Consider the following 21,442-nt stretch of genomic DNA (forward strand, 5'->3'; position numbering starts at 1 on the left):
TTTGGTGAAATTGCAAGACAGTTGCCAACAGTTGGTGGATCAACTAAAGCACATGTGATATACTTAAATTATGCCTTGATTTTTTATTCACTAAGTTGTTGCTCTAACTCTCTACTATGTACTATTCTAGAGGAATAAAGTGAATGACTTGATGATGTGTTAAGGCTACTCTTGAGTCTGAGGTTACATCTCCTCAAGCAATGACTACTTGAGGCAATGCAATTCTCTTGTAGTTAGATTCATTTAATTAAGCAACAATTGTTTTTTATTATTTTCTATGGAATAACTATTATCCTTATGCATCTTAAGTGATATAATCTAGTAATGAAGTTAGTAGTTAGAATTAGAGGTTAATTGTTGGCAACCATTTGTCATTATTAAGCCCAATAATCTACAAGTACTTATTCACCGACATAAATGAATGTTGGAAATGGATAGAATGCATGCACCTTAAGTTTGACGAAATAAGGAAAGATGACATGGTGACTGTTGTCAACTCTAATTATTGGATTGAAGATGATTCAAGAAAAAGTGAGATTTATCCTTGATATGGAGCCCCCTATGGATGTCACTGGACTTAACTCTTTCTTGGAAACAATGGGTACTTCCAGAAGTTCATTAAGAACTTCACATAAAAATCATATTTGTTGGATAAGTTGACTCGAAACAGCAAGCTATACACATGGGAGATTGCACAAGGAGAGGCCTTCGAGGATCTCAAACAAGGCTAGTGTCTACACTCATTTTGGCAATATCTAAATTGGGGCAAGGATTTCTATGTTAGAGACATCCATATGAGTATTGTTCTTCAGATTCCATCTCTTGGATCTGCAACATTTTATATTTTGGTTGGAACACTACATAATCCCCATTTGCCAATGGAACAAACCATTGAGGGAACTTGTTTTAACTCTTTCAAAAGGATAAGAAAACTATAGCTCATAAATAAAAGGGAGTTTTAATATCTCTTAGAAGACACATCTATTCATAGACGACAAAACTTAAGATGATCACTGACTAATAAAGTATAAGGGTCAATAAATTCATATGATCCTTAGCGATGGATAAAATAATAATTTGTATGAGTTCCTAATGGTGATCAATATTAATGACACATTAATTAATTAATATCATTTACTTGTTTAAAATGATTAATGTGATTTATTCATAGAATGAATAATTAATAATAATTAAATATTGAATATAACTACTTATGCAATAAATTAATTAATGTCTACATGTAATGCTTTGAATTACTTGAGACACATGTAGGCCTCCTAAAGTTATCTTCAACACCCCCTCTTACTTTGGGTGGTTTTCATATTAGGTTAAGTTATAATAAATTTATCATTGAGGTTTAACATAAAAATCACAATGAGTTCTAGATATCTCCATACAATATCCCCTCAAGCATGTCCTTGACCATTTTCGATATGGCACGTCCTTGACCATTTCCTCATGTAATATCCACTATAGTTGATTTAGGAAATTACCTTTATGGCGTGTCCTCAGATACCACTAAATGCACTATCCACCATAAAGGATTTTGAGATACTATCAATTATAAACATGGATTACTCTAAGTTTAATCTATCAAACATTCAATTCAAATTTCAGCATACTGTTGGCAAGATTCTATTTAGATGAAATGCACAAGGTCCTTCGATGGATTTCACTTACAAGTGGTATCAGAGCTTGGCCAGTAGTTCATTATAATCATAAAATAGCCATTACATGCAACAAATTGCATTAGTGTGCTCATGATAACTTTTGTTTTGCTGATTTTTGTCCACCAAAACTTGTAGAAGATCCTGCATCAACAACACTACAATTAATCACAATTCACTCCATATCCAAATCACCATCACTCAAAAGTCCAAACACTTCCAATTTCCATTTGCTAATATTCCTTGATTTGATATACAAGCAATTTTCGATAATCCTTCAAACTCATTATGTATATATCCCCTTCTTCCATATTTATTTTCAATGGATGTCATTTTTGGCATTGTTGATTTGCTTGTCTCTTATTATTTGCTCTAATTTATGATCCTATTTGTCCCTAATTATTCTCTTTGATTTGTAACCTTATGGGTCTCTTATTATTCACTCTGATTGGCTATATTGTTTCCATCTCTTAATGGTCACTCCAATTTACAATCTATAAGGACAAAATTATTATGTTTTGCTGCTAAATCTTAATCATTTTCTCATTCAATAATGGTATTCCAAAGAAATCTCCCACACTAGTAAATGTATCTTTCAACCTTGGGTAGTCATAGACAATCAAGATTTGAAGGGCTCGATGAATGGTCCAGCTAAAGGCCGAGTTAGATTCTTCTTTCTTTCATAACTCAATCGATGTGAATTATGGGCTCTGAATCATATTATGAAATCAATTGCACCTACTAGATTTATCTTTGATTAGCTTCAGATAGGAGGTTCAAAAACTATGCAAGAATAGAAAATAGTGTTGTTCTACTTCAACAGTGATGACAAAATGTAAGTCACCTCTAAAATGTTATTTCAAATTTGGTAGCATGTTGTGAAATATCAAGATTTGATGACAATATCCATTTTGTCTTGTAATTTTTTTGTTGCCAAATAGTTGATTTTGTGAATCTTTCAATGAAATGGCAACAACTCATGAATCTACAAAGAGATCCGTAGTCAGTCGATGTCTCATAGCTCTCATGTTGGACAATGAATATTTTCTATTAGAAAACAAGGAAAAGCTACATGTTTACCACAATAATGTCACAGAATGTGGTAAGTTGGAGAACAAAAGCATCCCCTAAATAAGGCGAGGCAGATAACCTTCAACTATTTAGTAAAGCAGTTGGTATATTTCAAGCTATAGTAGCAACGAAATAGTGATAAGGTGGAATTGAGGCTTAGGCAATAATGTAAATCTTAGATGCTTCTTGAATGTATACAAAAAGTTAACATGCAGCTTTGCTACACATTCTTAGTAATGTGTAAACATTGATAAACGTATGTTGAGAAAATTGTGTACTTATCACTACTACCCACGTGCATTTAAATATGTTTGAGCTATATGCATTAGAATTAATTAATGAAATAAAATCAAATGAAAGGTTTTTAATGACGTCCACGAGACCAACAATCTAAGGGACCACCATAAGACCCCTTTATCTGTCTATTGAGATTCCTCCATGCTACCCCTTTTGTTGTGGATCTGCATAAGTAAGATGGCTCCCTTGAGAAGTCTCGCCCTTTGAAAAGCTCTTTTACATTGTTCACTTTTAAAGTGTCCATGTGCTAGTTCCGAATATCCTCATTTGCAATGTAATCTTTCACATAGTGCCACTTCATTTCCACCACTCCCTTGTTGCAAAACCCACAAAAATTTTCCTCCAACTCTTCCTTAGGGACCTTCCATATGACAATTTCACATCTCAAACAATGTGATCCAAACCTTAGTTGGGCGATTATGATTTTTGCCTTTCCTTTGATCTTGGCTCCTATATACTCTTTGTTGCCATGCTCACATGTGGGGTTAAATTCTTTGATATAGCAAGTTTTTTTTTCTACCTAACTGATTTGTCCACATGGCAAACTTGGATTTTTCTACCACCCATTTTTTTATTTCAAAGTTGTTTTCCAAGCACTCTTGGTAGTCAATGATCCATTTGTTGAACCATTTGTCATTTTGTTTCTTCTATGTCCTCCGACAGAGAAGCTCTCTGTCAACCACCTTACTAGGCCAACGATGTGCACCCATTTTACCCACTTTTTTAAATAGCTCAACAATTGAACAATTGTTGAAGCCTCCACTAAGAACATGCCTGCATCCGCCAAATAATCTCATAAGGAACTGTTGATTTGATTTTGAGGTTAGTTGTAATGAAGTACTTTTGAATTCTCTCAATTTGCCACCATTTGTGGTTTGATACGCTGCTCCCCCATACCTTGTTGTCATCTAGAATAATTGGAATCACCAACAACCCAAAGAGGGTTTTCCTAGTCTTCCAATCCCATAACTCTGTTGTCTTGCACCTATTTTGAAGAAGATAAGATGCCTTCCATCCCTCTATATCCTTTTTGATATGCATGTCTCCCAACTTGGTAATTGAAATTGATCCCCAAATAATTGTATTCTTCGACAATCTCTAAAGCTTTGCCCTTAACTATGAAAGTTGTTTTCTTTTCCTCAAGGAAAAGACCATGATCTTGGTGTTAGCCGTGTTGACCTCCATCTCTACCTCCGTTTGGTTGTTTCATTCAAAATATTGAGGATTGTAGAAAATGACTACAAAAATTAGCATGCATCTTGAATGTATACACAAAGTTAGCATGCTAATTTTCGCGATATGAGACCTTGAGGCCGGATGGGCCTGTGCTGCAAAGCTGGGTGCACACAGGTGTGGTGTAGGCAGACGTGGGTCTAGCCGAGGTGTAAATGGGACTATGTCGTGTGCTGGGCAGACATGGTTGTGGTGTAGGATCTTGTCCGGGACATTATCCGAGGTGTAGCTTGGGGCTGTGTTGTGAGTGGTTCCCCTCCAACATAGTTGTGGTGTAGGCACGGTGTTGGATCCGAGCCGAGGTGTGATCTTGGGGCTGTGCTATGAGATGTTCCCTCTAGCATAGTTGTGTAGGCGAGGCGTGGAGCTGAGCTGAGGTGTATCCGCGGAGGGTAAGTGTCGGTGTGCATGGATGGCTTGGAGAGTCCATCTCCCTCGAGAGGGTCGAAGCAGAGTAGTCCCTCCCTCTGGTCTCCGAGAGACAGAGGTGACGCGAAGTCTTTAGAAGCAATGAAGTGTTGCTCTACCGTTACGCAACGTGGTGAGGTTTGGTGTTATGACAAAGGTCCTTGTCTCAGTGTAGCAAAGAAGTTGAACCAATGTTGGCAGCCTTTCCCCTTAGGGCTGTCTAGTGTCTGAAAGCTAGGGAAGCGATTTTCCTAGTCCTGCGGTAGGAGGCAATATGGTTTGTCCGAGTAGGAGCATTGTAGGCTTGAGGTTAGCTGTGTGGGAATGGTGTCATTGCGTTGGATGGCTAAGTGGTGCGGTATCGGTTGGGTGTGGCCTTGGGCGCACATCCTGGGTGCTTGGTTGCATGGGTTTGCATTGAGGTTGGATCTCATAGACCGTGGAGGTCAAGTATGGCAAGCGGGATGTAGTGTCTCGGAATGATGCTAAGGAGATGCCGAGTCAAGTGGGCAGAGCTATGTCAAGTATCCGAAGAGGTAGTCGTTGGGCATGGCTCAAGGAGGTGAGTCATGATGGAAGGCTAGGAACAAAGGCTTGTGCTGCATGAGTGAAACGAGTGAAGCAGAAGGGTGGAAGTGGTTCAGAGGTGAAGCTACAGAGTGTTCACCGAGTTGGTTCAACCTGCCAACGTCCCACAGGGTGGGTGGATCATGGAGCTAGGGTGTGGAACTCAAGTAGGTTGTGCAATGCAAAGGGATCCGTGGATTGAGTATGAGACGGCGTGGATGCATGAAGAGGTTGGTTTGAGTGCACCGGGTGTACGAGGACTTGAGGTTCACCAACAAGGGCATGTAGACATAGACTGGAGTGTCGAAGCAGTTGGGGCTCATGGTGGGGATCCAGAGTTGGCTAAGGTTGGCGGTTGTTCCGTGGGGAGCAAGGGTTGGGCTTCCGTGGGCTCTATGGGGAGCTAGGGAGACTAACAAGCGATGGAGTGCCGTGGAGGCATGTTCATGTTAAGGATTGGACTGGAGGACTCTAGGAAGTTCAGAGAGGTGCCATAAGGATGCCGAGTATACCGTGCGGGTGTGCGCATGAGTCAGGAAGTTCAGAGAGGTATCGTGGAGGTGTCGAGTATGCACTGGGTGTATGCGTATTGAGCTAGAAGGTTTAGAGAGATGTCAAGATGGTGTTGAGTATGCTTTGGAAGCATATGCATGAGCTAGGGAGTACTCTTGGGGGTCCAAGTCAGCCAGTGTGGATGCAGTGTTCAGCAAGAGAATCTAGGAGGTTCTTGATGCAAGGTTGCAGTGGTGCAGCGTTGGGCTCAGGGAGTCAAGTGAGTTGAACATGAGGAGCTCTGGGAGCTCAGTGCATTCCCAAGAGTGGCAAGATGATCATAGAGGATCATGATGTGGTCAAGAGGCGAAGATATCAAAAGGGCTAAGTCGGGGTTCAGCGTTGAGGTTGAACAGGGGTAGAGCCAGAGGCTCGAGGATGTGTGCGTGGAGCACCGAAGGAAAAGAACCAGGAGTTAGGATGGTTCGGCATGCGCTTCTATTCCGCGGGAGTGTATGTTTAGGCAGTCAGATGCGTGGGCATTTGATGAAGACAGGGAGGCGTAGTCTGGGTGAACGAAAATGGTCGCATCTTATGGTGGATCAGAAGTAGGGATCGCCAGTGCCGCGCGTGGTTTGGAGATTCTCAAGGAGAAGGCTTAACCTGGGCATAAGCATGCATCTTTGCTACACATTCTTAGCAATTTTTAAACATTGATAAAAATGTCTTGAGAAAATTGTATACTCATCACTACTACCCACGTTTATTTGAGTATGTTAGGGTATAAGCACTAGAATTAGTTAATGGTTGTTTCATTCAACATAGTGAAGATTGCAGAAAATGACTATGGGCAAATTAATATCCTCTTTATATTTCATAAATCCCAATCAATGTGTAATATGTAGTCCACCCCAAACAACAACCAATATCATTATAAAGATATCGAAACCTCCGCACATTTTAGCACTCAATTCTAAAAATATGGAAGCTACCCTGTATCTCCAATGTCACTACTGTTACTTAGGATCCGAAATTTAGATAGAGATGAAGAGAATACGTTGACTAGACACCACAGCTGGTCATATATCAGAGATTGGAACATTAACACAATTGAGGAAAACAATATATACTCTGATTACCTGCTTTCATCCCAAAACTCCCATCGAAAGGAGCTGGACAGACTAACATTTTGAGGGCAAATAATGAGCATGATTTTATTTTTCCAATTAACTTTATTCTTCCGTGGTACTCGCCTCAGGATGCATTATTCATCTTATCTGAAGTAGGCGATACATTTTCATGTAGCGTATTTGAAAGACCATAGGATAAACTCATCGTGAAGATTAACGCTTCAGAGTCTCAGACCATCTCTACACTATATCTGCAAATTAACATAGAAGTATCCCAAAGCACTTATTTGTGCATCTCACTTCAGAGGATCTTAAAGGGATAACATTGCCTGTTTAACATTCCTTGTGATCCGATCATGCACCGATTCCTGCTAGAAAATCATATATATTAAAACGTAAGAGAAAGGTAAAAAGTACAGACTTTGTAATTTGTACAAATATTGATCTTTTTGTCCAGAGCCACATCATAAGCGGCAAAAAAATGTTACCTTTATTTCTGGCAGGTCAAATTTCAAGCCAGTTATTGTTTCATATAGGAAAATGTAACTGTAAAATAAAATCAGGACACACAAAGTTAATAACTGAGATATTCATACAATGCGCAAAATCAGGAAATTAATAGACCAGAAATAAAAGGACATGACACTGTTCTTCTAGACTTGCCATAAATCAGGAAATACCCTAAAGCAACTCTATTCCAAATTTGATATTAAATAATGTATTGCGATCTGAAGAAAAATGAAACAATCATATGCATGAGTAAGAGAGAATGCATTCTGTTACACACCGCCATGCAAGCTCAGAAACAAGTTCCCGTGGAGCATCTGGCAAAACCTGCCATGTGTATTTGCATTAATCATAATCAACATGAAGCTTAACTTTTAAAAACCCAAAGATGCTTGACAATATAAAGATTTTTTTGATAATACCTATATATTTTCCGTTCCCTCCATTAGGACAGAATCAATGATTTAGAAAAACCTGAGAGCATGCTTAGTCGACTAAAGAAATGGACAAACCTCATCTTTGTAGGGATCGGAATTTTTGCTGAACCACAAGCGCAAAAATTCCTATTCAAGGGGCATAAAAAATGTTGGATGAGCTCAAATGACTGACATTTAATAATCTCTTAAAAAGTTAGAAACTCTAAATACACAAACCAGATGTAAAACACAAAAGTGCAGCGACATATTAGTTGAATTTCCAAGCTCTCAATTTCAGGTCGAATACCAGTAAACTGTTAAACTAAAAGGATTTATATTCATGTAAACCAGGTAATTACATGTTATTGCAGCTCAACAATTCTTATGAATTTCTAACCAGCACAAGGAACAGGAAATAAACATTATTTTAATGGGCATGAAATTAGTGACAAAAGATGAATTCCCTTGATTAATGGATAATATACAGCCTACCTAATGAAAATATGGCAACAATCTCTACACCAATGTTCCAGAGTCTTGAGATGGAGGGCACAGGAGGACCAAGGGCACAGATTTTGGGATGGTAGTGAGACAGCAGTGCATTTTAAAAACATACAAAGAATAGCATATGAGATGTTACGTTTCCTTTCTTGACATAAGTACTTGGGAGTCCCTAGCCTATTATTTATTTCACATAGATTAAAGGGGTAAGGTGAGGGAGGTAAATTGATCATATAACTTGAGTCATTCTAATAAATCTATGTTATACTTTAAAATACACCATTTCTATTTTATTATTAAAAATGTTATGTTACACAGGACACGTCCCCTATTTTTGATCCTATAGGAAACATCCCATAGGAACATGTCCCCTGCCACCCCCCGTTTCCGTCCCCATCCCCGTCCCTGTAACGCCGTGGAAAATCTTTAAAACTAAAATAAGTCGGTGTTTTTCTTCAGATAGAAAAGTTCAAATCCAAGTGGGCTTTGACATTAACTAATGTTTCTAAGCTGGCACTAAGTTGAATCTATGTTCCATGCATATATCAAAGTTTTGGAATTGCAGACTTGTTTGTACCTCGGACAACAAATTTTCTGGTTTGACCATTAATGTTGACATTAAAAGTTATATAAAATATCAAGTCCCTTTGTAGGGGCTGCCTCTAATTTTCTTTGTTCACTATAATTCACAATATTTGATACTTCTTGTAGACTTATGAAATTGATAAGTGAAGCCGAATTTGAGTGTAATGACTATAGATCAAGTGATGGCTATTATTAAGGAAACTATTTTGCCAAATAGATAGCTTTGAATAATCAATGTAGTTTAACAGACTAACAGTTAGCAATATGTTTAATATGTTATCTGGATGTTGAAGTAATATGGATACCAAATAAGGCTATAGGTTCCCCAGTTTCCTGTTTATACGTCCCTTGAATTGGGACTTGATCTATATTATAATTCTACTTCCTCTGTTGCTGCTCTGTGTTGCTACTAATGCATATGCCATATATTGCCTTACAAATGGGTGGATAAATTAATCTATCGGTTGAGTCTCTGAGTCCTCTCTTCAATGATCCAACAATAACACCAATTCACAGCTGTGTATTCTTCTTACCTGCAGCTGCGCAAATCCATTACTGACTGGGTTAGGTACAGCTGTCTAGATGCTGATGCCTAATATTCACTCAAATCGTTGGTTTCCTGGTCGTCTGCTCACGTTTTCCTGTAGACATCCAATGTGGGTTGTAGTCTTCTTTCCTTCCTCAGAGAGATGTATATAAATTTAATTGACAACTCCTTTTCGTTTGTCGGTAATGCTGTTTGAGAGCTGGTGAAAGTCTTTATATATGATGGAATGATAGGACGTGTCCTATGTCCATTAGTTATGATCCTTGAAACGTCAATATTGCAGTTGACTCGTTGCTTACTTTAGTTCTACATAATCCATAGCAAAGAATGCATTATCGGTACTTGGAATTAAAAAAACTTTGCACATCAGCGATAACATTATTCATTTATTACTAGCACTTGCACCTCAAGGAGCAAGGGGTACGCCGATAGTGACAAAAGGTAAAAATCTATGTAAGATGATTTTCTACATATTTCTTTTTCAAATATTTACTATAATTTGGAAGGAAGCCTAAAATAGGAAAACAATATGAACATCATTATATTGAAATAGGTAAATAATAAATGGTTGGGTCACATACATAGTTTTTTCCTAAATTCATATACATTTATATAAAACAAAAATAAATGTAGAAGAAGAAAGCTAAAAACAAGTATAGTTAGATTGTCATGTGTTTTCCCACAAAGTAAATTCTTTTTGAAGAAAAATAGCATTATCCTTTACACACATTTTTGTTTGTAAGTTAAATATAATGTTTACACTACAAGATGATGAGTAGTTTGTTTTTGGAACAAGAAGAAATGAATCTTCGTAGCATGTAGCTACAAAAAAAGGTGCTATATTTTTTGGCAAAACCACCAAATCAAATAGTAGCCAATGACCGATATCAAGTAATTTGATGGGATTAAACTCCTAAACAACACAAAATCTAAGTTTCCCTCCTAAAACCAACCCTTACATTTTTTATTTCCAAATTTAAAACCTTGACAAAATGGATACAAATGGACTAAAAACTATTAACAAAGTCCACAAATTGATCCAATTACATTATTTATTTATTCGTAAAAACTTAACTAACTCCTTGTTGCCTATAGACCCATTACATCTCATATATTGGTCCTATGGCTCCTTCAAGACCATAAGGATATTTTAACCTTATATTTTTATTATTACAATCACATGTCATAATAGGATTTGAGAAATCATAGTTTACCTTTATTGATTTACCAAATCCATTCATAGCCCTTGTTGTCTTCATGCCTTTAATAGCTCTTCTAGGTGCTCTTGCACTTAGGTTTCTTTTGTTGTTGGTACCTATTCCATTTATGGAGTTCCTTCTTTTTCTTGTCCATTATCTTGCTCAAGAGTTTATGCCTTCTCCTGTGTAACCTCTCTTACTCGAGTGTCTTCTTGTACAGATTTGTCTTCTAGCTCAAGAGACTTTTCTTTCTCCTTTGTGGATTGGCCCACTAGTGTGTGCAGCTTCTTTAGATTGTCCTCTATGGAAGGTGTGGAAACACTTACTAGTATATCTTTTTCCTTTTGTTTTTTAGACTTGTACCTTTTCTTGTTCAGTCTTCTTGGGGAACCTATGCCTCTTTTGTCCTTTCTGATCATTTCTCCATTCCGGTCTTCTTTGGTGATTTCTGCTTAACTAGTGTGGCATATTTTTTTGGTGATCTTTACTTGGGCTGTTTGTCAAGTTTCTCCTTTTCTATTTTCTTTAGTTATTTGGCATCCATTGGTGACTCCTCTTTCTAAGGTGTTTGTTCCTTTATATGACTTGGTCAAGCTTTAGTTCTTGGTGATGTAAGTTGATTAAAGCTCACTACTATCTAAGGTAGATCTTCTACATATTCTTCTTCATTGCATCTTTGCTCAGTCCTAATCCTTCTTTATGTTTTCTCTTCTAGAATGATACCTTTTCCTTTTGTATCTTAAGGAATATAGTATATAATAGATCAATGGTACAAAAGTGCACCAAATAAGTGAAAAAAAAAAATCTATATTTGTTAGAAAGAATAAAATGTGGTTTAGGAGAAGTATGAGAATTTGTATCTTTCTACACTATTGTGAGAGTTTTAGAAATTGCATATGAATCATTTCTCATTCTTAAATTTTGATCAAAGGAGAATGGTGGTTCTATATGAAGGTTGTTTAGTGATGTAACTCTTGATGTAGTTGTAAAAGGAAAACCTTATTGTTATGTTTTAGCAATATCATTTTTTTTTTGAAGTATCAATTTTTAGGATTTATGTACAGTGAGTGTTCATGGCATGGATAGTGATATTTATCTATGCTTACCCAAGAACATAGGCATTCTAGGTAGACTTTTCTTGATCATCTTGGTTAATAGGTGGTCCATTGTAATTATCAAATCAGATAACCACATTTATAGGTTGATGCAGGAGCATCTTGCATCCAAAATAAAGGGGAGACATGTTGAATGTAAAATTTAAAATTATAAAAAAAGAAAAAAAAAAAAAAAAAACAAAATCTGGAGGAGAGAGAAAGTGACGAAAATAGAAGAAAAAATAATTTAAAAATAAAATAAGGGAAAAAGGAGAAAAGAGGAATTTCTATTTTCAAGGTGCATGGGTGGCGTAAATAGAAAATAATAAAAATAGTTGTCATTCCATTAATCGAGGTGTGTAGGTGGAAATTCTAGAAGATTTTGGATAAATCATGTATTTAATATTTGTTGGGTGCTTAGTTGTATTTGGGTGGGAATTTAATATTTATTTAAAGGTAGTTGTATTTACCTTTTATCCCACATTGGTTGTGTTTGTAATGTCTTGGGTTAGAAGTGCCTATTTAAGGAAGGCTTATTATCATTTGTAATCAAGTTCGAAAAATAGAAGCTTTTCAAGTGTAAGCTCTTGTAGTGAATTTTCAAGTATTAATGGATGTTTTGTGAAGCATTTTTGTCATCTCTATCTCTATATTGTTGCATTCTTGTGAAGCATTTTTTTTGGTCTCTATATTGTTGCTTTCTTGATTGTGAGTGAGTAAAGGTGGTGTGGCCCTTCATCAAGTGGTATTAGAGCGAGAGTTCCTGAGTGTGTGGACAGATCGCCGAACGTGAGGCAGTTTACACCAAGATTTGCAAAGAAGGTTGATCTTGTGGTTGATTGATCTTTTAGATTGGTGGATTTGTTTAGGGTTTGCTAAATTTTTAGAAGATGCCTCCAAGAAGATTGGACCCCAAGGAAAATGATGACCTTAGTGAAGCGATGGAAGAAATAATTTTAGAGAAGATAAGAGCAGAGGTCAAATCAGAAATTGCATTGATAAAGAGTGACATGATTGCTGAAATTGTGAGTGCTTTGGGTGGTGTACCTAGGCATGTGGGTACTGAAGACAGATATGACGAAGTTGCTGAAGACTTTGAAGCTACTAGTGAGGATAGAAGTGATCATGAGGAGAGACCTATTGGAATTAGGGCTAGTCAGTTTGCTCGACCTGGATCTCAGTTGAAGTTGAAGCATAAGATGGAGGTTTCTAATTTTTCAGGTACTTTGAATCCTGAAGACCTAATTGATTGGATTGGTGAATTAGAGGACTACTTTGAGCTTGAGGGTATTGAAGATCCATTGAGAGTAAGGTTGGCACAAACTAAGTTGAAGGGACATGCTGCTCTTTGGTGGAAGGAACTGCAAAGAGACAGAGAAGAGGAAGGTGAAATGAAGATCACTAGATGGAAATTGATGGTGACCAAGTTAAAGGCAAAGTTCATTCCGGCTGATTATGAACTTGAATTGTTTAAGAGGTTGCAGAATCTGAAACAGAAGGATATGACTGTGAAGGATTACACTGAGGAGTTCTACAAGTTGACTATTCGGTCTGGGCATAGAGAATTGTCAAAGGAGAAGGTAGCACGGTATATTAATGGTTTGAGATTCAATATTCAAGATGAGGTTGGCATGCTGAATATTTCCACAGTTGAGGATGCTTATCAATATGCTTTGAGAGCAGAGGAGAAGCTAAAGAGGAAGAATCAAGGTAGTTCCCGAGGGAAGGAGAAGCAAGATAGTTCGGTACAAGCTAAACCAAAAGTAGAAGGTGAACCAAAACCTATTGAACAAAGAAGAAGGACAGGTGGAGGTGTATTCAAAGGTAATTGTTTCAAGTGTGGTCAAGAAGGGCATAGATCTTTTGAATGTTCTATTGGTAGGACAGCTACTATTGTGAATGAGGTTGAAGTCCAGGAAAATCAGCCTGAGGAAGGAGAAAGTTTGTTGGCTCGGCGAGTACTAATGGGTAAGAAGACATTGGATTCTTGTCAGAGGACTAGTTTGTTCAAAACTTGTTGTAAGTCTGGTGGGAAAGTTTGCAAGGTGATTATAGATAGTGGTAGTACTGATAACCTTGTTGCTAAGGAGATGGTTCAAAAACTTGGTTTGAAGAGATTGAGACATCCTTGTCCTTATAGAATTGGCTGGTTGCAAGGTGAGCATGCTTTGGAAGTGAGAGAGCAATGTCTTGTTGATTTTCAGATTGGGCAGTATAAGGATCAAGTATTGTGCGATATTGTGGATATGAACAGTTGTCATGTGTTACTTGGTAGACCTTGGCAGTATGATTGTAGGGCTATGCATGATTGTGTTAGGAATGTGTTTACTATTGAGAAAGGTGGTAGGAAGTTTTCCTTGATTCCTTTGCAGAATGAAGCACTTGGTAGGAGAAACTTGAGTGTTGGCAGTCGAGTTGAGTTGGCAAATTTTGAGAAGATTGAAAATCAGCATGGGAAGCAAACCTATAGAACACCTATGGTGGATGTAAAGGAGAAGAAGAAAAACAAGGGAAAGAGTGTGCAAGTTGAAGATTTGGAGAACATATATGTGAAGAACCAGTTTGGGATTTATGTACTGAATCCCGAAAGATGTTCTTCCAGCTATTAGAACATCTTTTCGGACCTGGGGAGTCTAATGCAGGAGCATCTTGCATCCAAAATAAAGGGGAGACATGTTGAATGTAAAATTTAAAATTATAAAAAAAGAAAAAAAAAAAAAAAAAAAAAAAATCTGGAGGAGAGAGAAAGTGACGAAAATAGAAGGAAAAATAATTTAAAAATAAAATAAGGGAAAAAGGAGAAAAGAGGAATTTCTATTTTCAAGGTGCATGGGTGGCGTAAATAGAAAATAATAAAAATAGTTGTCATTCCATTAATCGAGGTGTGTAGGTGGAAATTCTAGAAGATTTTGGATAAATCATGTATTTAATATTTGTTGGGTGCTTAGTTGTATTTGGGTGGGAATTTAATATTTATTTAAAGGTAGTTGTATTTACCTTTTATCCCACATTGGTTGTGTTTGTAATGTCTTGGGTTAGAAGTGCCTATTTAAGGAAGGCTTATTATCATTTGTAATCAAGTTCGGAAAATAGAAGCTTTTCAAGTGTAAGCTCTTGTAGTGAATTTTCAAGTATTAATGGATGTTTTGTGAAGCATTTTTGTCATCTCTATCTCTATATTGTTGCATTCTTGTGAAGCATTTTTTTTGGTCTCCATATTGTTGCTTTCTTGATTGTGAGTGAGTAAGGGTGGTGTGGCCCTTCATCATAGGTAGTATTGGGGGTTTACAACTAGGTGTATAAAAAAAAAATACAACCTCCCTAAGAGATCCATTTACATGACCCATTTGAATCTAGAGGTTTATTGTCAAGATTTTTCATTCGCCTCTACATAGAAAGAGTTCTTTTAGAAATCAGTCAACATCACGATTAATGTGTGGTTGTATGTGTGTATTTACAACAATACTTAGTGCAGTGTGAATATTGAGTGATTTAAGCATTTTTCTATTGTGTAGCCCCACTAGATTGTTTGTAGAGTAAAGGTGCATTGACTAGTCAAATGCATTTTGTTCATAAATACATAGTTTTTTGTTTGTCTGATGCATTAGTAATTCCTAATCTTGTTCTGATGATTACACATATTTGGCAACATTCAATGAAAGTAAATTTGATTTTGACTGTCACCTTGTTGGTGAAATATGGTTGTGTTAGAATTATTAGAATAACTGAGAGGGGGGAGAGGGGTGAATCAGTTATCCTCGGGTCTAGATGCACCAATTCAACATTTAACAACTTCAAACAACATATTCAAACTCATAAAACCAATTGGTCCATATAGCAACTCATTAGTAATCCAACTTATTCATTAATCACTTAGCTCTCTATTTAGCATATGTCTAATAATAGAAATATATACAATAGTCAATAGCATGAAACATGAAAACAACATTCGCACAAGTATGACACCAAGATTTAAAATAGAAACCCAATTTGGGAAAAGCCACTCAGTAACATGCTAGCAATTTTTCACTCTTCTAAAGTGAGATTGGTTAAGATCCAGCCTCATTAAAGGTTGCAAAACATGCTATTAGGTTTGATCCTATTAAAGGATTTAATCACCTTGTTAGGAGTTGCCTTGTTAGAGGTCTTCAGAACATTTCTTTAGAAGATCACCTTGATTAAAGGATTTAAAATGATTGTTAGGTCAACCTTGATTAAATAATTTTACTGCCACAATGGTTAGAAAGTAATAGCTAGGTTAATCTAATAAAATAAAACTCACTTTGCATGTCTAGATCTTCATCCGGCTCATTCCTAGTTTATTGACTGGACTTCATTACATTCTCCATCTCTAATATTCTTGGTAACTCTTCAAGAAATCATGTTTCACCAATCTTCTCATTTTTCCTCTAAAACTATATTCTTCACTTTTCCTTCATAGTTTTTCCAATCAACAATGAACTGACTTGTAAATCATCTCATATGCCTCCTTAAATAGGTGTAGATCTTGGGGTTTGATCAGATTCATTGAATCTATCCATCATTTGGTCCTTCTATTTCTTTTATTAAACTTATCATTAAATATTCACCTTAGATCACTTAACAAACTCAATTCATGTATTAAATATGCAAGCTCATCAATCCTTATCTTTCATGCATTTTGACTCCCAAAAATTCAACTATGTTGGCCTCAAAGCTTGATTCTTTCACAAACTGTTATGTTTTTGACACTTAGTCATCACTATGTTCTTCAGCTCGATCATCAATGGGTAGCTCAGTCTCTAACGTTCTTGTCTCGCTCAACTTACATTTGCTTGCCTGGTCTTCACTACGCTCGATCATAACTTCAGTTTCCCTTCTATTTCACTCGGCTGATTTTTTTTTTCTTAGTTTCGATCATTTCGTCCACACTTTATACAATGATCACACCACACATTATCTTGTCAAATACTAAATGATCAAGTGTCCATTGTATTTCATCATACTTACTCCTTTTTACTCAAACACATCACTAGTTCGTCTACTTGTCTCTCTTTTCAAGTCCTCTTCATCAATCATAAGATATGGCACTCTACATTGTTAGTAAATGTCTTACCTGTAAGGTTTGACATCAATGACAACATAGCAATTGTTCCAATTGTAGTTTCCAATAGGTCTTCAATGTGATAACTTTCATATGGCTATGTTTAGAGAATACCATTGTCAAACTCCATCTACACAATAATTACATTTCTTTGTTAAGACATATTAAGGAAATCAAAACAACAATAGGATCATCTAAACTACCAAGCCCTAATAAACAATACCATTGTCCCAAGCTACCTCGTCAAAACTATCAGATTGAATCTATTTAAAGAATATTATTTCCTATTTCTCCTATTTTCATATCAATTCCTAGATTCCCTTATCACTATAGTCAGTTGCCTGTAGTTAAAGGATATGAAGATATTTTGTAATAATATTAAAAGAATAGATTAGTTCTTCGTGATTCACATCTTTGTAATATTACCTTTGCATACTACAAACATGTTGCATCTTATACATTGCACACAATACCTTTAGGGCATTTTTCATGTAACTACAAGAAGTTTGGGTAAAATTAAAGTTGGAATTGGCTTTCAACACAGGTATATTCAGTGCAATCCTATTAATCTTGTAAGAATAGAACAAAACAAAATGTAAAACATCAAGCAAGCAAAATAAAATGATAAAATGTGAAACCAGAACCAAACTTGACGGATCTCATGTGATTAATAGACCAATCATTCTAGGTAGTCGGGTCTCATTGAAGAGCTCCAAAAATACCCTTCTCATAGTTTTTTGTAGAGGAAATTCCCTGTCCTACTTAGAATAGGATTGATGGTGCAACTACATATAGTAGTCTTGAGGTGATTGGTTAGTAGTAATAAGAATAATGTAGCTCTCACCATTAAAGAAAAGGCCAAATAAGAAAGTGGGAGAAATACTAGCATGTTAAAAGGCACTTTCGCAAATATCCACGATGGAGTTTCATGGGAATTGTTAGTCTGGTGGGTCATCCATAGTGGCAAGATTTGTGCAAAATAATTGAAGACAATTGAGACCATCCCAAGTCCCTCACCTCACGTTTTTGAACAAATTGTGTCTTGTTGTGACAGATTCCAATTAATGAATGGGCATATTATGCAAGAGATACAAAATTAAAATGATAATTTTTTTATATAGGACAAACCAATAAAAAAATCCTAAGAGTTGATGATTCAATCCATTCTAAACAAAAAGGAGAAATTGGGACACTAGAGATAACAAAATATTATACATGCATGTAACCAAAATCTGAATATATATATATATATATATATATATATATATATGGTAATGTTAGACATGGTATAATATGTGCCACAAACTGAATTGATAACATTCTGCAGAAACGAGAGCAGATACATCTACCTAGTAATGTTATCTAGGGGATCTTCTCTTAATTCCTCAATAACTGAACCAAAAACTCGAGTTCCTCTTTGATTTTCTTTCTGATCAATGACAACTATTGCATTGTCATCAGATCGTATTATCATTCCATCACTAAATTTGAGTTCTTCTCTCAAAAGGAAGATATACAATTATAAGGGCCTTAAAATTCTAAGGCTAGGTTGGCCAGAAGGAATGCCAATAGAGCGCATTAATATTGTAGGTATTAATACCTACAGATACTATTGAAAACCATTTCAATATATCTAGGGATAGAGATAGGGCACCCTGCATTTACCCAACTTCTTTCTTTCATGTCCCCTGCCTACTATGACCTTTCTCAATTCCCCTAGTAAACCATCTCTCCATTGATCCTCTGATAGTAGTGGTTTAAATCATTGATCTTTTCAAATACCTTTCAGCAGGCCCCCCAAGCAATAAAGTTCCTAACTGATGCCACTTCTAGGCCTCACCACCACACTGGCAACAAAAGGCTTCACAATATCCCTAGCCCTCTCTTCTCACCAAGCCCCCATTGCTCAAAACAGATTAATATCATCCAACTCCAAAATCTGAATCCTCAAAATTTACATCAAATTTTAGCCCATCCCCAATCGAAACATCAATCCAAATGCCCTAACCCCTTTCATTGCACAGGGCCAAAATCTTCTGTGAACCCTCTTTGAGAAACTCCTCCAACAAATGTCTAATAATGACAGTCTAGATGAATTATGTGAAACGTTTATAGTCAAATCGGATAAAACTGATTGCAGATATATTTATATATACTATGTATATTTATATATTTAAATATTATCATTATGCAATTATCATTATGTGTTGATTTATTCAAATAATAAATAATTTTGAATTATAATTTATTTAATTGACCATTTACAATGATTGGTTGAAATAATGTGTGATTATTTAATTAACGGAACCTCGATCATGTTAATGAGATTGAGTGGGATGTGATAGTCACTAACCTAACAATGGTGACTCCATGCAAGAGTCGCTCTCACTAGCAACGTAACTCCTACTCACAATATATATATATATAATAGGCAATTCCTATGCATTCAAATAATGATGAAGTCACACAACCAAAACTCTTTCAAAGTACTTTTGTTTTCAATCAATGCATCCAATAGATTATAGTAAAATATAGATAACTAGCAATCTCATCTTAGTATGCAATGGGTATGCCAAAAATTGTTGAAGATCTATTAAGAAAAAGTGGTGTATTAGTTACTTAGTTTTGTTTAGCAAATGATGTCACTAAGCAACTTATATGACAATAAACTTAATTGAGAAGTGATGTCATCATTTCAGCTACGCTTCTAGTTATGAAGGTCCAACCAAAATTAAAACAATTTTTTTTCTTCAAGATGATAGTTAGGATACATTACCAATAAGTACATATTGTGCTTGTAAAAGGAAGATAGAGGATATAAAGACAATTTCCCTATTCCCCTCTATAAAACACTATATCCAAATCTATAAAAATTTAAAAAATGAATTTAACATTTAGAAAATTAATTAATTTTAGATTGCCTAAGTTTACATATCAAGTTCAAGTACACTTAAACCCAAAACTTCCTAAAACATCACACACTAAGGGAAGAATTGAGCTTGGATAAAAAAAGTCAACTTTGACTATTTAACACTTTTGGTCTAGGAATTAAGCTTAGTGTGTGATGTTTAAGCTGCTCCCTAAATGAGAGGCTCACAAATTATATTGTGTTATAGGCTCTTGCCTTAATCCAACAACCAAAGAGATTTTAAGTAAGGTTTTCAATACCCATAGTATTCTTATTTATAGTTTATTTAGTTCAAAGCAAACACATATTGGGTTTATTTGGGCTAAGGAATATTTGAGCTTTAAGTATTTAAAATGGATTGATGGAAGAAAATGACATTGACATGGAAAAAAGGCATTTCCCCTTTTTATAGCATCCATCATAAACCTCAAATGGTCCATTGCAATGTTTGACGGCTCAAGTTACTTAAAACCCAAGAAAATTTCTGATTTCTATATACATTTCAGTCTCCTTGAGAAATATTTTCTTTTGAAATATTCAACTTTCATGGATTTCTATCGTTTAACAAGGGAAAAGAGTGATCGCGGTAAATTACCCTGATCCTATTAATTTGGAAAGATCTTAGAAGTTGGTAAAGGCAAGTCAGATAGCTTTGCATTCTACGTTATCATTTACTAGCTTTAATATAGGTTATAGTTATATTGGGTGGCTTATAGAGTTGGACTATGCCTCATGTATTTCAATAGTCTAACTTTTAAAGTAGTTTTTGGTAATTATTTATTAAGAAACTCCATAATTTTTAACAGGATCATGAACTGTGCCTCTTGGAAGCAATTGAAAGGCTTTCTCAAGTATGCGATGGTGAGAATGGTGTGTGTAGGATTTTAAGCAATGAGCTCTACTTTTCCGTGTCATTTTTACATTCATCACTTCTAGTTCTAGAATCAACATTACCATATTTCTTGTTTTGGCAGAGGATGGGTGGAATCCTCCATCAGCATGTACACACTCTATTGATTATGTAAGGATACAGCATAGGCAAAACAAAAGAAACAAAAATATTTCTGGAGATGAATAGGATATCGTTGATAATATTTACATTGGTATTTGGATTATATTAATTTTAGTTTGTAGTTGAATATAAAGATTGTATTGAATACTCTTAAAAGAATATCAGCATCATACATACAGAGATAACATATGTCAATCTAATCATAAAATTCAACAATTTACCCCCTCCTCTTTGCATAATCATCAACATTTTCCTTGGCTGGACAGTCGAAAACTGTTGCCAAATTCGGCATATGCAGAATCAATATCAAATGATATCTGTCATATGCGATGAATCTCATGGAATCCCTCTAAAACTCCTCCCACATAATTTGCCCCGCTCTGATTCAAGCCAATACATTATGCCAAACCAAGGGAAAATCTGACATTTCTCTCTACTCTGAAATGACTCCCAAGCTGCCCGTTGTGGATGTCTCCCACCCAAAGCACATTTTGAAAAATCAGGACAGCTATGCAACAATCTTAAACATATTCTAGGAGCTCGAATTAGATCATATACATCAATTCCAGAGTTAGTGAACTATATCCATTGGTACTCTTTCCAACATCTGTTGTTCTTCTGATTGTCTCGAGTTAGAGTGGTTGGACGATCGACCAGAAAGCTCAGTAGCTTTTGTGGCCTTTTGCACTAAGAATTCCATCACCTGTGCAGAGATGAATGAGAAG

General features: G+C 36.0%; 1 protein-coding gene across 2 annotated transcripts in view; it reads right to left on the minus strand.

Moving 5' to 3' along the window:
* Nucleotides 1-6,582: 6,582 nt before the first annotated feature.
* Nucleotides 6,583-21,442, minus strand: part of PUR7 (purin 7) — a 201,257-nt gene continuing 186,397 nt past the window's right edge. Inside the window, exons 9-12 of one of the 2 annotated variants that reach the window (XM_089804169.1) lie at nucleotides 7,885-7,935; nucleotides 7,653-7,699; nucleotides 7,354-7,411; nucleotides 6,583-7,233 (exon numbers count right to left, since the gene is read on the minus strand). In XM_089804169.1, coding sequence (XP_089660295.1) covers nucleotides 7,177-7,233; nucleotides 7,354-7,411; nucleotides 7,653-7,699; nucleotides 7,885-7,935 — 213 coding nt within the window. In that variant the 3' untranslated portion in view covers nucleotides 6,583-7,176. Of the gene's footprint in view, nucleotides 7,237-7,353; nucleotides 7,412-7,652; nucleotides 7,700-7,884; nucleotides 7,936-21,442 lie in introns of both variants that reach the window. The other variant, XM_089804168.1, reaches the window with a different exon arrangement.

Source organism: Cupressus sempervirens, chromosome 10 (assembly GCF_028749045.1).
Source record: "Cupressus sempervirens isolate cs-2001-9-10 chromosome 10, ASM2874904v1, whole genome shotgun sequence".
NCBI lineage: Eukaryota > Viridiplantae > Streptophyta > Pinopsida > Cupressales > Cupressaceae > Cupressus > Cupressus sempervirens.